Below are 22607 nucleotides of genomic sequence, written 5' to 3'. Positions count from 1 at the left end.
AAACCACACACTGTGATGCTCACGCTATAGAGTTTTGTAATTGTTGTTAGTATACACTTGTATATCAGGATTGCTTGTAAATTATTATAGATTAGATTACCTATAAGATGTGAGTGAGATAGATTGCTTAATCAGCACAAAGTCTGATAGCTATTAATCAAATTGGTCTCTTGGTCGCCAGTATATTTTATTGTATATACATAGCACTCAAATTATGCTATACCTGCCAAGATTCAATAGGGGGTTGATTCAATACAGCTCATGTGTTGTATACGTATTGCGAGTATATATATATATATATATATATATATATATATATATATATATATATATATACAAGGTGGCCCTCGGTTTACAACGGCTCAATTTGTACCTTTTCAGAATAACAACCTTTTTTTTCAGTCATGTGACTGCTATTGAAAAGCATTGAGAAGCAGTGCATTGATTAAAATAGCCAGTAGGTGGAGCTGTCCGCTTGTGTTGCAGCAAAGATATGCAAGCCAAGCAAGCTGAAATTAATCAGTTTAACCAGACCTGAGCTATCGAGCAGCTTGCAAAGGAACAAGATCTTCCTGTCTATAAATCAGTCCAGATTGGAATGCATAGAAAGAACTGTTTGCAGAAAAATGCAAGTAAAGTCTGTGTTGTGTGATTATTTTATTAGGTTTATAATGCTGTTTAGCAAATGTTTTTGTTCATTTAACTTAGTTTAATTATATATTCTGTGTTGTGTGATTACTTTATTAGGTTTCTAATGCTGTTTAGCATTTAAAATCTTCATTTCAAAGCTTTAAAAATAATGTATTAGGTGTTACTTATGACAATTTTGAGAGGGGCCTGGAACCTAACTCCCTCACTTTCCATTGACTTACATTATAAACTGGGTTTCAAATTACAACGGTTTCGATTTACAACCATTCCTTCTGGAATCTGACCCTGGCGTAAACTGAGGGCTACCTGTATATATATATATATATATATATATATATATATACAGTATATATATATATATATATATATATATATATATATATATATATATATATATAATTTTTTTTCTGTACTGTGTGTCACCATTCACTGATTCTAGTGACTTATATTGACTGGTCAAGTCCACATTAATTTATAGATTGATATGAAACTTTTCGTTATTATTTTTCCTTTTTGCACATCTCACCTTTTTTATTATTTTTATAATCCTTAATTAGTACACCAAATCATACAAATATTAGATATATTGGATCTTAAGACTTAACAGAATTCTTTGAAAATAATTTCCATTAACACAAGTTTAGTGGACATAAGAAATCAATTCCCAATTATAGCGAATAACCCTCCTATGTTATCCATCTAAAAAGTGCTACAATTATGACTCAATAATACAACATAACATAGGGCAATCAAGATTTACACATATACATAGAAATACAAGATACTAAAAAATATATTCTTTTATTATTGCAATACATAAATAAAATATTGAGCTGTGAATGAATAAAAGGAATTATGATATCGCTTGTATATGATACCCTTGATCTCTAAATTGCTGGAGATATACAAAGACTCCTATTTCAAGCAAACACACATGATGACGTCATTTTTACGGAGGTTGGGCCGCGGTTAGATGTCATCAAAAAAGGTCAAGATTGTGCCATGTGTGTACCCTTTGAAAAAGCCGTTAACACGGCGAAACATGTTAGGGACTTGGTGAGGAGTCACTTTGGAACTCTTGTATAGATGTTTTTTAAAAGCCACTGTTGATGCATTTGCTCAAGCAATTCTATCCCCTTGAGTGCTAATGACGGCTCTGAGCCGTCACAGAGTTTCCCACTCTGGTGCTAATGACGGCTCAGAGCTCTCCCAACTTGAGGGAGATCTGGGGGCTCCCACCCGCTCCTACCCCAGCGATCGGTGCTGCATAATGAAAGGCATCACCGGGGCTTCCGTTTTGCGTGGTGAAGTCACGCGCAATAAACGTGATTACGTCACCGCGCAACTTTATTTAACATTAACAATGTTAAATATAGGTGCAGGGGGCATGCCGCTTAGAAGCCTGTATCTCAGGCATCTAAGCAGCTACAGACCCCTAAGACCCACCGTTGGAAAGGTAATCGCCTAAAATTTCCAACAGTGTAAGTCTTGGGGATCTGAAATAAATAAAAAAAAAGTTAAAAAAAGAAGATATTTTACCTCACAATCTCCTCAGCTCAGCAGAGTAAGTTCTGTGTAAAAAGATATCTTTCAGTTACTGCCCAGATGCAGGTAAAAAAAAATTGAAGAAATGAACAACAGCCAATCAGCATCAGCAGTGCTGAGGTCATGAACTCTTTTACTGTGATCTCATAAGATTTCACTTTACTCTCATGAGATTTCATAATAAACTTCCTTAAACTGAATAGGGAAATAAGATGAGAGTGCACAAAGCTCGCTCATTTGCCTGTCCCAGGACAGACATACTGATTTGCTGCTTAGAAGTCCATTACAATGGGATGTGGTTACTAAGGAATTTTTGAGGTAAAATATCTTTCTTTTTTACATAGAGATGTTCAGCTGATATTTTCTAGTCAGCTTTTTGCAGCTATGCTGCATCACTTTCAAGTGTTTCAACATTTGGGTATTATGGCCCTTTAATGTGCTGCTAAAACAAGCTGTGGATAGGAAGCTTAGCGTGTTATGCTGCCTTACATCCAGTTAGCAAGGGTGGTTTACAAGATTCTAATGCTATCGATATAATAAGCACATATATATGTTGGCAACATTTGTTGCATGGTATTACTAATTTGTTGCATGGTATTACTTATTTAATTATAATAGGTATAACAATCCAACCACTCGAGCTACAGGATTGATAAAGAGCATAATAACGCTATACTACTGAATGGAGGGGATAATCACTTAACGTATTGTGGCAATAGATACATTAGTTAACACAGTGACTAATATTATCACATATACAACATAGATTGTTCAGGTTCAGAACTTCCTGACTTTTTTGATACTAGCCACATTTCACAATTTGTTGGCAACATTTGTTGCACTATGAAATTAGTGAATCTAATTTGGTTCAATCATTTAACCACATAATAATAAAAGTGGAAGAGAGCAGCGGCTCTAGATACAAATAACAGTGCACATTATTACTGAGTACAGAACATTATTAACAACTTTGAATCAATGCTGGTTTATACCAAGCAAAAATCTAACTGATATTAAGCGAATACGGGTTATTAGATTGGTGTTTAAACGTACCAGCCAAATACAGTGGCATTATGGCACAAACCAAAGACACTTTTTCTAGTACTACCTAGCTGTAACCAATTAACCCCTGATATGACCAGGACCAATACAGTATATTCTGTGCACTTAGTATGATATGTTGGCATCAAGATTAGTACATATGTTGGCAAAATTATTGTATCATATCAATCTATAAATTAATGTGGACTTGACCACTCATTATAAGTCACTGGAATCAGTGAATGGTAACACACAGTGCAGAGAATATATATATATATATATATATATATATATATATATTTATATACACAGTATCTGTACACTTGCAATACGTATACAACACACAAGCTGTATTGAATCAACCCCCTATTAAATCTTGGCAGGTATAGCATAATTTGAGTGCTATGTATATACAATAAAATAATACTGCTGTCCAAGAGACCAATTTGATTAATAGCTATCAGACTTTGTGCTGATTAAGCAATCTATCTCCCTCACAGCTTATAGGCAATATAATCTATATTAACTTACAAGCAATCCTGATATACAAGTGTATACTAACAACAATTACAAAACTCTATAGCGTGAGCATCACAGTGTGCGGTTTTAATCTTTCCCAATTTTTATGTTTATATACCCTCAAATAAACATTGTTTTAATAATTTTTTGGCACCTATTTCCCCCGTATTGGAGTAATAATACATATACACAATATATTTTGTATTAATAGACTCAGGAGTGCTATAAGTGTATTCTACCCAAGGATTTTTCCCTACTTGTCAGTAAATTAAGCCTTAGTACACAGCACCCTTACTCAAAAATAAATTAATGAAACTATGCAATAGTTTAATTATATTTGATATTTAAGGAGTCAAAACTAATCTAAGTAGTGCCATTGGTTTTCTTCTAGGTTCTTGCATATTTCTATCTATATATCTGATGGTATTTGGGTACACTATATAGAAATATATATAGGAATATATATTTAAAAATATATAGAACATATTCTGCTATATGCAGAACATTGGAAGGTGAAATATTTACAGTACATACACAGTTAAACACTTTATTAAATATGAATATTGCATAAATATGTTTTTACATGTTTTCATCTACTTAACTACAAAGGGCTCCAATGCACTTATATATATATATGTCTATATATGTGAACATATGTATTTATGTACTTATATGTGTATATATGTCTGTAAATGCCTGCACCGGAGACCTCATATCTTTGAGCCCTTATAACTTTTTTTGTGCTATTTTTAATAAAATAATTTTTATAACTTTTATAACTTTTTTTGTGCTATTTTTAATAAAATAATTTTTATTAGATGGTGTTATTATGAGTGTAACTGTACTTTGTAATGTATTTGTGATGTGTTTTGTGACACTATTTGTTTCACAAAACAGTTAAACAGAGCCCTGAGGACGTGCTAATCCAACACGTGTTAACTTCAACTGCGCTCAAGCGATCATGTTTACTTTCAACTTGTGATACGAGTGAAAAACCTGACGTGCAAACACCTGCGATAAACCCCTTATTGCTCACGCATAACTGTTAGCGCTCCACTGGTAATCTAGCCCTTTGTTGTTTGTTTTTTGTAAAAGGCAAACTTAATTATTACGGAATATTTCAAGTATTGAAAATGCTTAAAAGAAACAAAGTACAGTTAATTTACTCCAAGCAAAAGTGAAACCAAATCTATATTACATCAGAAGGGAACTGAAATGGCACAAGTCTCAGTTTCCAAATGTTGCGCATAGGACAAAAACAAAAATAAATAAATCTGAAAAGGGTTTTTCCCCACAGGTGAAAAATAACACTTAAAGCTCTGCATATTTCCCCTACAATACTAAATGGTGTTTAGAGGCAATTTACAAATGCAGAGCTTGTGGTACTTATATATGTAAATACTTGGGAGTTTTTACTGCATTTGCTATATGAATTAAATGGGGCATTTAGAGTTTTTCACAGGTTCTATAGCATTTTCTGTGGTGCAATGAAATAAATACTATCTAATCCCCAGCTTGAAAGATGTGCATAAAACTGACATTACTATTCTACTGTCTTACCACCAGAATCACTTTTCGGTTATAAAGGTTTATTAATCTCACTAGAAATACGTATTAATAAAAAGTTTCCCGTTGACCCACCAACCACTATACATGTAAAAGCATATTTGTAGTTTCATATAAAGTAGTTCTTTAGTGAATCACTTACTTTTTACTTTTACTGGAAAATGTACGTGGTAGCTGGCTTCCTCATTTTTAACTGACAACTCATATATCCCAGCATGCCTTTTGGTTGTTCGTAAAACCTGCAGATAAACACTACTACAAAGAGATACATTCTATTGTAAATACATGTTATATATATATATATATATATATATATATATATATATATACTGTATATATACAGTGTTCTCCACAGAAAGTTTTTCCAGCCGGATGACATTATAAAGTAGCAATGTATGTGGGGGCAGCGTAATACTTTGTAATGTTATAACATTTTCTGCTATCCAAAGCCAAATTAATTTAATAATTTAACGTAATTTATTTAATTATTATTTGTGCAATAAACATAGAAACTTTTTAATATTAGCCAAATTTGGCTTATTTTTGGCTAACATTTTAGTTGGGTGGTCATAAAATCAGCCACTAAAAATGGCCTGGGGAGAACACTGATATATATATATATATATATATATATATATATATATATATATATAAATAAATATCAGTATATATTTTACACAATAGCAATAGTTCATATAAGGGACTAAAAGATCAAGTACTAAGAGTTTGTTAGTCAAAAAGTAATTGCTTTGTTGTTAAAGATCAGCTAATTATTTAACTTGGTAATTTTATTATATTTAGATAAATATAGAGATATGATAGAAAGATGATAGATAGATAGATAGATAGATAGATGATAGATAGATAGAATTATAGACAGACAGACAGGCTGATAGATTGTTACCATATGACTGAGATCTTGAGACCCTGAAATATCCTCATACCCAGGTATTGAGCAAGCCAATATTGCATGTATATATAAAGATTTAAATGGACATTAAATGCCAATTATGATCATTTTAGGCTTTTTGTTTAATAAACCAGCAACTGATTGAACATGGCTAATGCCATTTGTATAAAACTGTATAAACTGCTTCCTTTATCAACAAGTTCTCACCCTTGCCTAAACTGTTCTATATTTATAATGAGAAGCTGTCAATGTAAAAAAAAAAAAAACTTATGCTTGAGTAATAACCACTCAACCTAAGTCAACAGTCGAAGACTCTGAATATTAAAGTCTATAGAAAGGGTATTTTATATATATATATATATATATATATATTAATTTTGCTGAATTAGGTGCATGTTTGAACAATAAGCAATTCAACTACTACTGATATTCTGTTATAATGGTGTATTCTTTTTCATTTATTAATGGAGGTCTGGGGAATATTAACATGATTACATAATGCATCCTATTCTTGCATTCACTTATGACTAATTTAATGTTTGTTAATGCTTTGTTTATGTCTGTGCCTTTTAATTTTTTTAGCCTGATAATTTAACATACTCATGTTTTCAGTTAATGCTAATATATATAAATGTAGAAAAAATAGGAATTCAAGTAAATGTAGAAAAAATAGGACTCAAGTAAATGTAGAAAAAATAGGAGTTCAAGTAAATGTAAAAAAAATAGGAAAATTATTCCCCGTCAAGTATTAGCTTGCCACAATTTAACCAATAAAAGTAGTCACCCAAATTGGGGACAATAATACTAATATCTGATATAATGAAGTATAGACTAGTAATACCAGGGGAGGCACTCTTCCTACGGCTGTATCAACCACTAAGTGTAACTATGCAAGTCACATTTCACTAGTCAATGTGTTTATCAAAACATATCTATAGAATCATATTACCTTTCATTGATCGTATTTTTGGTTTAATTTGTGTTTGTGAACACTTCACTCTTGCCTATACAAATGGGTCTGTGTAATATGCTGAATGTATGGACTATGTGAATCTTGCTACCTACACTTCCCCTCTTAGTCACTATACAAATTTTTGTCATAGGGAATATTTAGGACAGACCTACACCGGTCCAGTATTGCACTAGATAGTATAATTTTGTTTGAGGTCAATCCTCTTTTTTAGATATATTTTGGTGCAATCCGTGAACCATTTTTATCTGCCTAAAAAACCCTCCTACTCTATTCTGAGTTTCTATGGTATACATTCTGGGGTCATTGTGGATATACAGCCGTTTATTATTTGTTTGTGTTTTAATCTAAGTATTAATCACTACTTATATAGTAGTATTTTATCATTTTTTTTTAATAATAAATGTTAAGTTTTAATATTATATACCCACTGAATAGCCACTTATACTAGTCTCCCTTTGAGAGTGCTCTACTTTCTGTTCGCTTGTCTCCTATTTTTTCTACATTTACTTGAACAGTGAGCACCCTCCCCTGGTATTACTAGTCTATACTTCATTATATCAGATATTAGTATTATTGTCCCCAATTTGGGTGACTACTTTTATTGGTTAAATTGTGGTAAGCTAATACTTGACGGGGAATCATTAAATACAACTTCCATTACCACTATCCCTATCTTTATTATATAATATATATAAATATATAAAAGTCTTCAATAAACAAGTCATTTTTTCATTATAAATAATGAGTGAGCAGTAGATTCTAAAGAAGTTATCATTCTATTGACACAAATCAAATATGAGCCACATCTATCTCAACCTTTCTCAATTCTTATTTGGTTCAATAGACCTAGCCCTGTATCAAATAAAATAAAATAAATAAATAGTAAGAAAATATAGTAAATATTGAATTATTATGCATCATTTGTAGGGATGGGTGAATGTTTCTAAAAATTCAAAATTTAAAATTAATTTTGATACATTCGTTTGTTCGAATCGAATTTTGAATGTTTATATAACATTCTAACATTCTATTTTCGAATTTTCATTTTTGAATTTTTCAATAAAATTCGAAAATATTTGTTCGAATAATAGAATGTTTAGCTATGTAGTCATTCAATTTCGAAATGTAATATTTGAATTCGAATGTGACATTTGAATTTGAATGTGACATTCAAATTTGAAATAGTATTTCTAGTCTACAACTGTGTTTAATGAATGTAATATTCAAATTCGAATGCTACATTCGAATTCGAATGTCACATTCAAATTTTAAATAGTATTTCTAGTCTAATACTGTGTTATTGTCATGGTCCTATCTTACACATTCCACCTTAATATTTACTTTGCCATATCAAGCCTATACCACCTTAACATTGTCTCCTCCTGCCTATAAAGCCTGCACTGTCTAATTACTCTTTGCTGGTTTATTGAAGTGATTAACTCACAACTCCAGCTTGTATCCTGGTGAAAGAAAGTACTCGGCTGCATTTAAACTACTTCACTTGCACACCTTGGCAAAAGCGCTGCTTGTTGTCTTCCTACCTGGCTTCCTCTGACGTCACTGCAAGCCATTCACTCCTCACACGCTGCTCAGGCCTGGCAGCGTTCCAACTTCACAGCGTGCACAGACTTCCAGCTGCTCTGACACAGCCTTCCGGATCTCAAGCACTCACAGTGCCTTCAGCTTGCAACAAGTATAGCGACACATGAGGTTATCAGGTTCCGTATAAGCTTTTACTTGTAGTGTTCTAAGTCTGCTACTCTCACTACTTCCATATTTAAGCTTGCCATAATATTGACATTCCTCTATGTGTTACACTATATAAATCTGCCAGCAAGCTACTAGCACTACCATTACTAAATGGTTATATTAACTCCTCACCTGCAGTGTGCCATATTAAACATGCTATGAGTACTAATCAGGGTATTTTCCTTAACTAGTTACTGCTCCTGTCTTGAGAAATATATATCCTTTGTTCTGCCTCTAAAGCATTCCTGTATTCATTACTCTTTGATATTGGAAGCTTATTGAGGCAATATAAATACAGATTAGGATTATATGCTTCCTTACTAGCAAGCATATTTCCCAGTTTGTTACATTAACATATTACCACAGTTCTACTTCTAAAGTACTAAAGATAAGTAAAGAATTGTCACATAAACAAGTGATTTCTTACATAATAAACCAGCCTTAAAAAAAAAAAAAAAAAAAAAATTTGTAACTATGGAGCCATCAGATGTGGCCCCCCAGCTACATAATTTAAACCAGCGCCTGGACAACTTAACTCAGGCATTTAGAGATATACAGGTGGAAAACCAAAGTCTCAAAGCCTGTCTTAGAGAAGTGTTGGCCAATAGGAATGCTGGAAATGACCACCAGGCTAAGCCCCAGGTTTCCTACCCTGAGAAATTTACTGGTGATAGATCCACTTTTCGCCAGTTCAGAAACGCCTGCCTGTTGTTATTCGATTTAAAACCGAGAACTTATCCTACAGACAGATCCAAAGTATTAACTGTTCTCTCATACCTGCGAGGGGAACCTCGGGCCTGGGCTGACTCATTTTATGAGTCCCAGGACCCAATTCTGAATTCTTTTGATGCCTTCTTAAAGGCTTTATCCAACCTTTATGATGATCCTTATCGTCAGATTACTGCTGAGACTAAACTCAGAGGACTCAAACAGTTAAAAGCTCCAGTGGAGGAGTATATTACTCGTTTCAAGATTTGGGCCAGAGATTCGCTCTGGAATGAGGTCTCTCTCAAGAATCAGTATCGAATGGGGTTGTCAGAGGAAGTAAAGGACGAACTCTCCAGAACTGGCATACCAGATCGCCTAGAGGATTTCTATACTTTAACAACTACTATAGATCGCAGGCTCCGAGAGCGAAGGCAGGAAAAAGGTAGTTCTAGCCACCCCACACGCTGCTTGCTCCCGACTCCGCCTACTGCTACTGCTCCCCCTGACCAGCCTATGGACATTAGCTTTCTGAGAGGACCTCTCACTATGCAAGAAAAGACCAGACGCCGTAGTCTCAATCTGTGTATGTATTGTGCTGGTACGCAGCATGTGGTTAAGGATTGTCCCCTGCTTCTGAAGCAAAAGCGAGGTAAGACAAAATCAAATAGTAACTGTCTTCACACAAAGTCAGCTACATCAACTTACTTTACCTTACCTTTATAATTACAGTGGGATCAGCACAGGATCAGCAGTAACGCCATTGTTGATACAGGCGCTTGTACCAATTTCATTGATGTTCGTTTGGTTCATTCTAATAAAATTCCTTTTCAGTTAAAAAGCATTCCACTGCCTCTCAAAGTCATTGACGGGTCACATTTAGCTTCTGGTCCGGTGTCACATCAAACTGTCCCTCTGTTAGTCACAACTCCCTCTGGTCACACTGAAACAATTACTTTCGATATCATATCCTCTCCTATTTACCCTATTGTACTGGGAATCTCTTGGCTTCGTTTACACCAACCCACTCTGCATTGGTCCAATCTTTCTCTCTCCTTCCCCTCCTCTTACTGTTCTAACACTTGCTTCCCTAGGAAACATATTTTGATCACATCCACTCCTGTCATACCAGTTGAATATTCTGATTTTTCAAACGTTTTCGATAAAAAAGAGGCAGAGGTATTGCCTCCCCATAGGGCCTATGATTGCCCCATAGATCTGCTGCCTGGTGCAACCATACCTCATGGTCATATTTATCCCCTCTCAAGACCTGAGTTACAACACCTTAAAACTTATATTACTGAGAATTTAAAAAAAGGGTTCATCCGTCCCTCCACCTCACCTGCAGCAGCAGCTATGTTTTTTGTAAAGAACAAGGATGGGTCTTTACGCCCGATAATAGATTATCGCGAGCTGAACAAAATAACAATAAAAAACAGATACCCACTACCTCTCATCCCAGAACTGATTGAGAGGTTACGTGGCGCCACAGTGTTCACTAAACTAGATCTGAGGGGTGCCTATAACCTTGTCAGAATAAGAGCCGGGGACGAGTGGCTGACCGCATTTAGGACTAGGTATGGTCTCTATGAGTATACGGTTATGCCATTCGGTCTGTGCAATGCCCCGGCGACATTCCAGAACTTCATTAATGATATTTTTAGAGATGTCCTTGACACGTTTTTGGTTGTCTACTTAGACGACATTCTTATTTACTCACCCTCTTTGACAGAACATATACAACATGTCAGGCTTGTGTTGTCTAGACTACAAACACATAGACTCTATGTTAAATTAGAAAAATGTTTGTTTCACGTCACAGAGGTGTCTTTCTTGGGTTATCACATCAGTAAGGGTCAGATAAAGATGGAGGATAACAAAATTTCAGCCATATCATCATGGCCTATACCCTCTTCTGTGAAAGAAGTTCAAAGGTTCTTGGGCTTCGCAAATTTTTATAGACGCTTTATTCAAAACTTTGCTGCCATCACAAAACCCCTGACAAATCTGACTAAGGGAAAGACTCCATTTTGTTGGACACCTGAGGCTCAAACCGCCTTTGACCAATTAAAGCATCTCTTTACCACCTCTCCGATACTCCATCTACCAAACACAAAGTGTCAATTCGTATTAGAGGTTGACGCATCAGAATATGCCATTGGCTCCGTGTTATCCCAGAGATCCACTCCTAAGGACTCATTACATCCTGTGTCTTATTTCTCTAGGCTCCTGACACCAGCTGAGCTGAATTATCCAGTTGGTGAAAAGGAGTTGTTGGCTATTAAGTCATCCTTTGACCAATGGAGGCATTTATTGGAGGGTACGGAGCAACCTATAGTGATATTTACTGATCATAAGAATCTACAGTATCTCCAGACAAACAGAACTCTTTCTGCTCGACAGCTCCGCTGGAGCCTCTACTTCTCTCGTTTCTCCTTCCACATTGCCTACCGTCCTGGCATACGGAATGGAAAGGCAGATGCTTTATCTAGAAGGGATAAAAAGCCTGAGTCTACTCAATTTCCATCCACCATCATTCCAAAATCTTCTTTTGTAGGTCTTCTATCAAATGATCTCACAGATCTAAAAACACATCAACAACAAGACATTACTAAGACCGCTTACACGCTTACCCCTGATAATGCTGGAATCCTCTACAAGGATTCAAGGCTATATGTTCCACCCTCGCTGCGAGATCAGGCAGTGTCCATTGCCCATGATTCATTATTAGCAGGTCATATGGGTATACACAAGACACTTGACCTTCTACAGAGGTATTTTTGGTGGCCTTCTATGAGAACCACTGTTAAAGAATACATCAAACTCTGCGTTACCTGTCAAACCTGTAAGCCCTCACACCAACCACCTCTGGGTTTACTACAGAACCTCCCTATTCCCGAATTTCCGTGGACTTCTGTCTCCATGGACTTTGTAGTTGATTTGCCTAAATCTGAAGGTTACACCGTCATTTTTGTTGTTGTGGATCTCATGTCAAAGATGGCACATTTCATTCCAACCGAAACTCTACCCACTGCACAAAAATCAGCTCAGTTATTTCTTAGAGAGATTATTCGTTTACATGGAATACCCACTACAGTACTCAGCGACAGAGGCTCACAATTCACCTCAAAATTTTGGAGACATCTTTGTACCTCACTAGACATACATCAGTGTTTGACCACATCGTACCACCCACAGACCAATGGACAGTGTGAGAGAACCAACCAGTGGCTGGAGCAATTTTTACGTTGCTACTGTTCCCACAAACAAGAATCTTGGGCCACGTACCTCCCACATGCTGAGTTTGCATATAATAATACCACCAATACTTCTACGGGGTTTTCTCCCTTTTATATCAATTCAGGCTACCATCCCCGATTTCATCCATTGCCTATGACACACTCACCTTGTCCTCAGGTGAATGATCTCGTCAATTCCATCAAGCAGACTTACGTCGCCATACAGGATAACATCAAGCAAGCACAGGCCACCCAAAAGAGGTTCTATGACCTACGCCATCGCCCTCATCCTACCTACGCTGTAGGACAAAAAGTCTGGTTATCGGCAAAGAATCTGAGGATTCCAACTCCTTGCAAGAAGTTTAACAAACTTTTTGTTGGTCCTTTTTCTATCATTGCTCTTCCAAACCCGGTTACGGTGACTCTACAGCTTCCTCCCACTTACCGCATTCACCCGACATTTCATGTGTCCCTCATCAAGCCTTGCTACTCTTCTACCCCTCTATCAGCCACTTCCCTGGGTTCTCCTACCCCGGATCCTGAGTACGAGGTCCAGGCCATTCTGGACTCTAGACGTTGGCATGGTGAACTGCAGTATCTGGTTCATTGGTCCGGGTACGACTCTTCGGAGGACTCTTGGGAACCCGCTTCGAATCTCTCTGCAGATAGGTTGGTCTCTTTGTTTCATCGGAGGCATCCGGATCGTCCTTCTCCCTGAAACCTCTTTGATGTTTCCTTGGGGGGGGAGTATGTCATGGTCCTATCTTACACATTCCACCTTAATATTTACTTTGCCATATCAAGCCTATACCACCTTAACATTGTCTCCTCCTGCCTATAAAGCCTGCACTGTCTAATTACTCTTTGCTGGTTTATTGAAGTGATTAACTCACAACTCCAGCTTGTATCCTGGTGAAAGAAAGTACTCGGCTGCATTTAAACTACTTCACTTGCACACCTTGGCAAAAGCGCTGCTTGTTGTCTTCCTACCTGGCTTCCTCTGACGTCACTGCAAGCCATTCACTCCTCACACGCTGCTCAGGCCTGGCAGCGTTCCAACTTCACAGCGTGCACAGACTTCCAGCTGCTCTGACACAGCCTTCCGGATCTCAAGCACTCACAGTGCCTTCAGCTTGCAACAAGTATAGCGACACATGAGGTTATCAGGTTCCGTATAAGCTTTTACTTGTAGTGTTCTAAGTCTGCTACTCTCACTACTTCCATATTTAAGCTTGCCATAATATTGACATTCCTCTATGTGTTACACTATATAAATCTGCCAGCAAGCTACTAGCACTACCATTACTAAATGGTTATATTAACTCCTCACCTGCAGTGTGCCATATTAAACATGCTATGAGTACTAATCAGGGTATTTTCCTTAACTAGTTACTGCTCCTGTCTTGAGAAATATATATCCTTTGTTCTGCCTCTAAAGCATTCCTGTATTCATTACTCTTTGATATTGGAAGCTTATTGAGGCAATATAAATACAGATTAGGATTATATGCTTCCTTACTAGCAAGCATATTTCCCAGTTTGTTACATTAACATATTACCACAGTTCTACTTCTAAAGTACTAAAGATAAGTAAAGAATTGTCACATAAACAAGTGATTTCTTACAGTTATAAATGTGATATTCGATTCGAATGTGATATTCGATTCGAATGTGACATTCAAATTTGAAATAGTATTTCTAGTCTAATACTGTGTTTTATAAATGTAATAATCGAATTCGAATGTGACATTCGATTCGAATGTGAAATTCGATTCGAATGTGATATTTGATTCGAATGTGACATTCAAAATAGTGTTTCTAGTCTACAATTGTGTTTTATAAATGTAATATTCGAATTTGAATGTAATATTCGAATTAGAATGTGACATTCAAATTCAAATGTGACATTCGAAAACTGTAAATAACATTCGAAAATTTAATTTTTAAGAATATTTGTTCTTATCAACATTCTATTATGTAAATCAAATTTCTACAATAACATTCGTTCTAACATTCGAATTCGGATATAAACACATTCGCCCATCCCTAATCATTTGCATTTTCACCAAAAAACAAAACAAAGACACAGACACAAAAGATGTGACTTAGTGGTAGGGAAAATTGAAAATTTTTATTAATTTTATTTAATTTGGGATTTCTGAATAATTCTTGATTTTTGAATTCTTGATTTGGGGATTTGTACTTGTATAAATATATTAATATTTAACAAATTAAAAGAATTTATTCAAGTTAAAAGAATCCTGACAACTCTGAATCATTCAACATTTAACTCAAAATTTCAAATTGGATGCTGGTTTCTTCTGTCTATATCAAATTTACTTCTGATTTTCTCATGTCATTCTGAAGCCCTTTGTTTGACCATATAGAATGGCTATGGATAATTTTTGGTTATTGTGTTCCAGATATCTCACCTGTTGTCTGAGTTTTGTATGATGCTGCAGTTCATATTGCTCTGTCTTAGCGACCACACACAAGATCTTAAATCACTTATATTCTGTACCACTTTCAAGTTCATACTTTCCAAAACATTGACTTCCACCGTCACAGCAGCAGTGTAGGTATACTTCGAGCTTTGTGAACAGCCCAAGTCAATAACTCTCTGCAAAGAATAAGGCATCTGCAATTTAAACATATACCGTAGTACCTAATATCTGTGACAAAGCAATGAATAAATGAAATTGTTCAACAGCATAAATAATGCAGAAGCCACCATTCATGTCAATATTTGCTTCTAAGGACTGTCATTTTAATTTATGTGCTTCACATTTTACCTTATTAAACCTGTTAGAAATATTGATTTAAAAAGAGCTACTCACAAAATTTCCCAAATCACATTAAAATATGCATTTTATGCTACTGTGTTAAATAAAATGAAAAATAACATCACCCAATTATTTTGAACAGAGTACATTAAAAGCTAAGCGCCAGTGCTTAATATATTTCTTGTCATAGTTTTTCATGATTTTTCTTTCATGATTCAGATAGAGAATACAATGTTAAAAAAACATTTCAATTTACTTCTGTTATCTAATTTGCTTCATTCTTTAGATATCATTTGTTGAAGAAATAGCAATGCACATGGGTGAGCCAATCACACAAGGCATCTATGTGCAGCCACCAATCAGCAGCTTTTAAGCCTATTTATACATGCTTTTCATCAAAGGATATCAATAGAATTAAGCAAATTAAATAATATAAGTAAATTGTATGCTCTTTCTAAATCATAAAAGAGAAAATTTGGATTATATATCCCTTTAAATATATTAATATTTATATGAAGCTATTACATGCAAAGTCAACATAAGTCTTAAATATTTATATGATTGTATTAAATATGTGTGTGTTTTACATGTGTTTCACATTTTTAAATTCCAATTGTAAATTGAATTTTAACATTTTACACCTAGGAGAGTGAGATGTGTATTTGAGCCCAATAATAGTTACACAAGATAAGATAAAAACTGTTAATGAACTTAGTGTGAATTGTGTAGAAAGTCATTTTTTTCAACTATAATAATGCTGCTGTGGCCCATGGAGAATGTGCAGCAGTTTTGTGAACTATTGGATTGTGTTAATTTTCTTGCATCCAGCAACAATGTGCACTAAGCCTAATCGTAATGTAAGGGTAATGGGTGTATGTATCTACCTTAGTTTCAGCTTGTTGTACATCTGTTATCTCTATTCTTGTCTTGATTAGGTAGCAGCTAATGGATGGTAAAGTTTGGTTTGTGACCGAACACAACGTGCCGACTGTAGTGATAACTGAAAAATAAAAGCAGACGAAATCCAATGCTGGCATCTTTGAGTCACAATACTTGTTCTTCATGAATGACAAAGAGGTTTATTTTAACAATAAACTAATGCTGAGTTGTGTAGGCAAATAAATAGTACATCATTTCTATCAGGAGATGAAACAATCAGTTCCGACAGTGATAACTACTACAGGTAGACAAAAACTTTGTCATTAAGATAATGTAATATTTATATGAATAGTTTTTTTTAATGGTCCATAGAATCCAGTGCTTATATTGCAAAGTGTCGCTAATCAAATAATTTCCTTCTTCAATATTTATACCTTTCCTGACCACATCCTCCTATTGTTTCGCTCCTTTATTGTTTGCTCTCTCTCCATTCCTATTTTTGGAGGACTGGGTAAATAAATGGAATCTAAAATTTAATACTACCAAGAGCAAAATTATGCGTATAAGAATCAAAAAACCAAAGGCCAATTATAGTATCAATGGTGCATTACTGTCTGTAACTAAAGAGGAACATGACTTGGGAATTATTATTTCAGATGATTTAAGACTTTATAGACAATGCAGCAGTGCAGCCAGTAAGGCCAGTCAAATACTTGGTTGCATATGGAGAGGTATTAGTAGCAGAAATAGCAAGGTTCTTGTGCCACTTTACAGATCACTAGTTAGGCCTCATCTAGAACATTGTATACAATTTATATAAATAAAATAGAAACTGTCCAAAGGAGGGCGACTAAAATGGTACATGGTTAAAAAATATAAAACATATAAAGAAAGACTCTATGATCTAAATATGTATAGTTTAGAGGAGAGAATGGAAAGAGGTGACATAATAGAAACCTTTAAATCTATGAATGGAAATGGAAGCTGAAAGCATTTTCCACAAAAAAGAAATAGCAAAACAAGGGGTCACAACCTTAAGTTAGAGGGTAGCAGATTCAGGAGAAATGCAAAGAAGCCTTTTTTTTACAGAAAGGGTGGTGGATTCATGCAATAAACTTCCAATAGACTTGGTAAACAAAGGGACTGTAAAATAATTTAAAAATGCCTGGGACATGCATAAGGTTATCCTATGAAAATAGTAACATGTATAATAGGAAGGCTTTATGGGACTTTTTTTGTTCTTATCTACTATCAAATGCAATGTTTCTATCCTGTCTTATCTCTTATCAAATAATTATCTTCCCCATCCACCAATGCCATTCCTAACCAAACGTTATGCACCTGCACTAACATGGATTTACTTAACTACTTTTTTGTTTTACATGTATTTAATGGGAGGCTGGAAGGAAGAAAAAACACCATTGGAAGTATCCACTCCAACATCTTGTATACATTTTGGAATATACAAATAACCACAGTTATATGTTCCATCTGCCAACAGCTCACTTGACTTTGACATTTGCTTCTTAAAGGGATACTAAACCCAAATTTCTTCTTTCAAGATTCAGATAGAGCATGCTATTTTAAGAATTATATTGTAGCTATTTTAGGATTTATTTTTATTTTACAGGCAACTTTGTATTTATTTTAACTAGGTACAATAGCTATTAAATAGTTATTAACTATTTAATAGCTACCTAGTTAAAATAAAGACACATTTACATGTAAAATAAAAACTAACCTAAGTTACAATTACACCTAACACTACACTATCATTAAATAAATTATTCCTATTTAAAACTAAATACTTACCTGTAAAATAAACCCTAAGGTAGCTACAATGTAATTAATAATTACATTGTAGCTATTTTAGGATTTATATTTATTTTACAGGTAACTTTGTATTTATTTTAACTAGGTACAATAGTTATTAAATAGCTATTAACTATTTAATAACTACCTAGCTAAAAGAAATACAAAATTACCTGTAAAATAAATCCTAACCTAAGTTACAATTAAACCTAACACTACACTATCATTAAATTAATTAAATAAATTAGCTACCAATACCTGCAATTAAATACAATTAAATAAACTAAACTAAATTAAAAAAAAAAAACATTAAATTACAGAAAATAAAAAAAATTCAAGAATTTTAAACTAATTACACCTAATCTAAGCCCCCTAATAAAATAAAATAAAAAAAAAATAATAAAAGTCCCTACCCTATTCTACATTACAAAGTAATCGGCTCTTTTACCAGCCCTTAAAAGGGCTTTTTGCGGGGCATGCCCCAAAGTAATCAGCTCTTTTGCCTGTAATAAAAAATACAACCCCTCCAACATTAAAACCCACCACCCACATACCCCTACTCTAACCCACCCAAACCCCCCTTAAATAAACCTAACACTACCCCCCTGAAGTTCTCCCTACCTTGAGTCGTGTTCACCCAGCTGGGTGAGTCATCATCCAAGGGGGGCTGAAGAGGTCTTCCATCCGATAGAAGTCATCATCCAAGGGGCGCTGAAGAGGTCTTCCATCTGATAGAAGTCTTCATCCAGGCGGCGTCTTCAATCTTCATCCATCCGGAGCGGAGCAGAGCCATCTTCAAACGAGCCGACGCGGAGCCATCCGCTTCAACCGACGACTACCCGAAGAATAAATATTCCTTTAAGTGACGTCATCCAAGATGGCATCCCTCGAATTCCGATTGGCTGATAGGATTCTATCAGCCAATCGGAATTAAGGTAGGAAAAATCTGATTGGCTGATTCAATCAGCCAATCAGATTGAGCTTGCATTCTATTGGCTGATCGGAACAGCCAATAGAATGCGAGCTCAATATGAATGGCTGATTGGATCAGCCAATCGGATTGAACTTAAATCAGATTGGCTGATTGAATCAGCCACTCAGATTTTTCCTACCTTAATTCCGATTGGCTGATATCAGCCAATCGGAATTCGATGGACGCCATCTTGGATGACGTCACTTAATGGAATATTCATTTGTTGGGTAGTCGTCAGTTGAAGAGGATGGCTCCGCGTCGGCTCGTTTGAAGATGGCTCCGCTCCGGATGGATGAAGATTGAAGATGCCGCCTGGATGAAGACTTCTATCGGATGGAAGACCTCTTCAGCGCCCCTTGGATGATGACTTCTATTGGATGGAAGACCTCTTCAGCTCCCCTTGGGTGATGACTTCGGCCTGGCTGGGTGAACACGACTCAAGGTAGGGAGATCTTCAGGGGGGTAGTGTTAGGTTTATTTAAATGGGGGTTTGGGTGGGTTAGAGTAGGGGTATGTGGGTGGTGGGTTTTAATGTTGGGGGAGTTGTTTTTTTTTTTACAGGCAAAAGAGCTGATTACTTTGGGGCATGCCCCGCAAAAGGCCCTTTTAAGGGCTGGCAAAAGAGCTGATTACTTTGTCATGTAGAATAGGGTAGGGACTTTTATTATTTTGGTTTTTTTTTATTTTATTAGGGGGCTTAGATTAGGTGTAATTAGTTTAAAATTCTTGTAATATTTTTTTATTTCCTGTAATTTAGTGTTTGTTTGTTTTTTGTAATTTAGTTTAGTTTATTTAATTGTAGGTATTGGTAGCTAATTTATTTAATAAATTTAATGATAGTGTAGTGTTAGGTTTAATTGTAACTTAGGTTAGGATTTATTTTACAGGTAATTTTGTATTTCTTTTAGCTAGGTAGTTATTAAATAGTTAATAACTATTTAATAACTATTGTACCTAGTTAAAATAAATACAAAGTTACCTGTAAAATAAATATAAATCCTAAAATAGCTACAATGTAATTACTAATTACATTGTAGCTATCTTAGGGTTTATTTTACAGGTAAGTATTTAGTTTTAAATAGGAATCATTTATTTAATGATAGTGTAGTGTTAGGTGTAATTGTAACTTAGTTTGTTTTTACTTTACAGGTAAATTTGTCTTTATTTTAACTAGGTAGCTATTAAATAGTTAATAACTATTTAATAGCTATTGTACCTAGTTAAAATAAATTTAAATTTGCCTCTAAAATAAAAAAAATCCTAAAATAGATACAATATAATTATTAATTATATTGTAGCTATCTTAGGGTTTATTTTATAGGTAAGTATTTAGTTTTAAATAGGAATAATTTAGTTAAAGGGACAGTCTACACCAGAATTTTTATTGTTTTAAAAGATAGATAATCCCTTTATTACTCATTTCCCAGTTTTGCATAGCCAACACAGTTATATTAATATACTTTTAACCTCTGTGATTATCTTGTATCTAAGCCTCTGCAAACTGCTCCTTTTTTAGTTCTTTTGACAGACTTGCAGTCTAGCCAATCAGTGCCTGCTCCCAGATAACTTCTTGTGCACAAGCACAGTGCTATCTATATGAAATACGTGAACTAACCCTCTAGTGGTGAAAAACTGTTAAAATGCAATCTGAAAGAGGTGGGCTTCAAGGTCTAAGAAATTAGCATATGAACCTCCTAGGTTAAGCTTTCAACTAAGAATACCAAGAGAACAAAGCAAAATTGGTGATAAAAGTAAATTGGAAAATTGTTTAAAATTACATGCTCTATCTGAATCATGAAAGTTTATTTTGGCCTAGACTGTCCCTTTAATAAGAATAATTTTTATTTAGATTTATTAAAATAATATTTAAGTTAGAGGGGTGTTAGGGTTAGTGTTAGACTTAGGTTTAGGGGTTAATTAGTTTAATATAGATGGCGGCGGTATAGGGGGGGCAGGATAGGGGTTAATAAATTTATTATAGGTGGCGATGGTGTAGGGGGGGCAGATTAGGGGTTAATAAGTTTAATATAGGTGGCGGAGGGGTCCGGGAGCGGCGGTTTAGGGGTTAAACAATTTATTTAGTTTGCGCGGGTCCGGGATCCGCAGGATAGGGGTTAATAACTTTATTATAGTTGGCGGCGGTATGGGGGGGCAGGATAGGGGTTAATAGGTATTATGTAGGTGGCGGAGGGGTCCGGGAGCGGCGGTTTAGGGGTTAATAGATTTATAATAGTTGCGGCGGGGTCTAGGAGTGGCGGTTTAAGGGTTAATAACTTTATTTAGTTGCGGGGGGCTCCGGGGGCGGCGGTATAGGGGGTAGAACAGTATAGTATAGTGTGAGTGCTTAGTGAGAGCTTATAAATAAAGCTGTAAAAAAGCCGAAGAGCAGCGAGATCGGATGAGTGATAACTAACACAGTCCGCTGCTCTTCGCCCCGTACTTGGTTTTTTTGACAGCTTTTTTGATAACTTTGGCGAACGTATTCAGGTCCGCGGCGGCGATGTGAGGCGAGCTTAGGTGTGCGTATTGGGCCGACGAATTCAGGAAAGTAGACGGCTTCATAACTAGAGGCCAATGTGTGAAAATCACACAGAAATTTGAACTTAAAAATACAAAATGCAAAGCGTAATTGTTGTTTTTTCATAAAATGGGCTGAACATGGGCGTTCCATGGGCATATTTGAAAATGCCTCTCTAATCCCAGCGTAATTCTATAAAGATTTTCGCACTGCAGATATCACGTTTTTTTCTCGCCAACTAAAAGGTGGCAAGCTTTTCTCAGAACACTCAAAATAATTATAAACCTAATAGATAAACACATGTATACGAAAATATAGGCGAATATAAGATGCTCTATGCAGAAAGCAGCATAATGTGAGTTATATTGGCTGCAGGATTTGAATTTTAATGTGCTCCCCCTGCTCCCTGCTAACTTCGCTCCAAGGAGCAAAGTGCCCCTATCCAGCAAGCTCCAATACTTTTAATTGGAGCCATCTAGCCACTCGCAGGGACTGCCCTTTTTTTACGATCATTCCACTGGGTGGAAAAAGTGGCTTTGAGCAGGCAAAGTTTATATCATCGAGCCATAACAATCCTGCAAAAATGTGCTTGCAAGTTATGGTTGATTTATGACACAAATGCATTTAAAACCTTGAGATACTCGTGTTATCTTGGGGTTTTTAATTAACTGGAATGGATTTGAATTTGGAAACCCCATAGAAAGGGAAGCAATGAGCTTAAGATATTGTGATGGACTGGAGCCC

The 22607-nt window shown here is 35.5% G+C and overlaps 1 protein-coding gene across 1 annotated transcript in view; it reads right to left on the bottom strand.

Annotated features, from left to right (window-relative positions):
- The window catches only part of FLT3 (fms related receptor tyrosine kinase 3), a 234497-nt gene that overhangs the window by 148681 nt on the left and 63209 nt on the right, over positions 1-22607 (bottom strand). The window contains exons 2-4 of the mRNA XM_053708480.1: positions 16566-16681; positions 15331-15536; positions 5465-5577 (exon numbers count right to left, since the gene is read on the bottom strand). Coding sequence (XP_053564455.1) covers positions 5465-5577; positions 15331-15536; positions 16566-16681 — 435 coding nt within the window. The remainder of the gene's footprint in view (positions 1-5464; positions 5578-15330; positions 15537-16565; positions 16682-22607) is intronic.

The sequence above is a fragment of the Bombina bombina genome, chromosome 3 (assembly GCF_027579735.1).
Source record: "Bombina bombina isolate aBomBom1 chromosome 3, aBomBom1.pri, whole genome shotgun sequence".
Taxonomy (NCBI): domain Eukaryota; kingdom Metazoa; phylum Chordata; class Amphibia; order Anura; family Bombinatoridae; genus Bombina; species Bombina bombina.
This window is presented reverse-complemented; position numbering and strand designations above follow the sequence as displayed.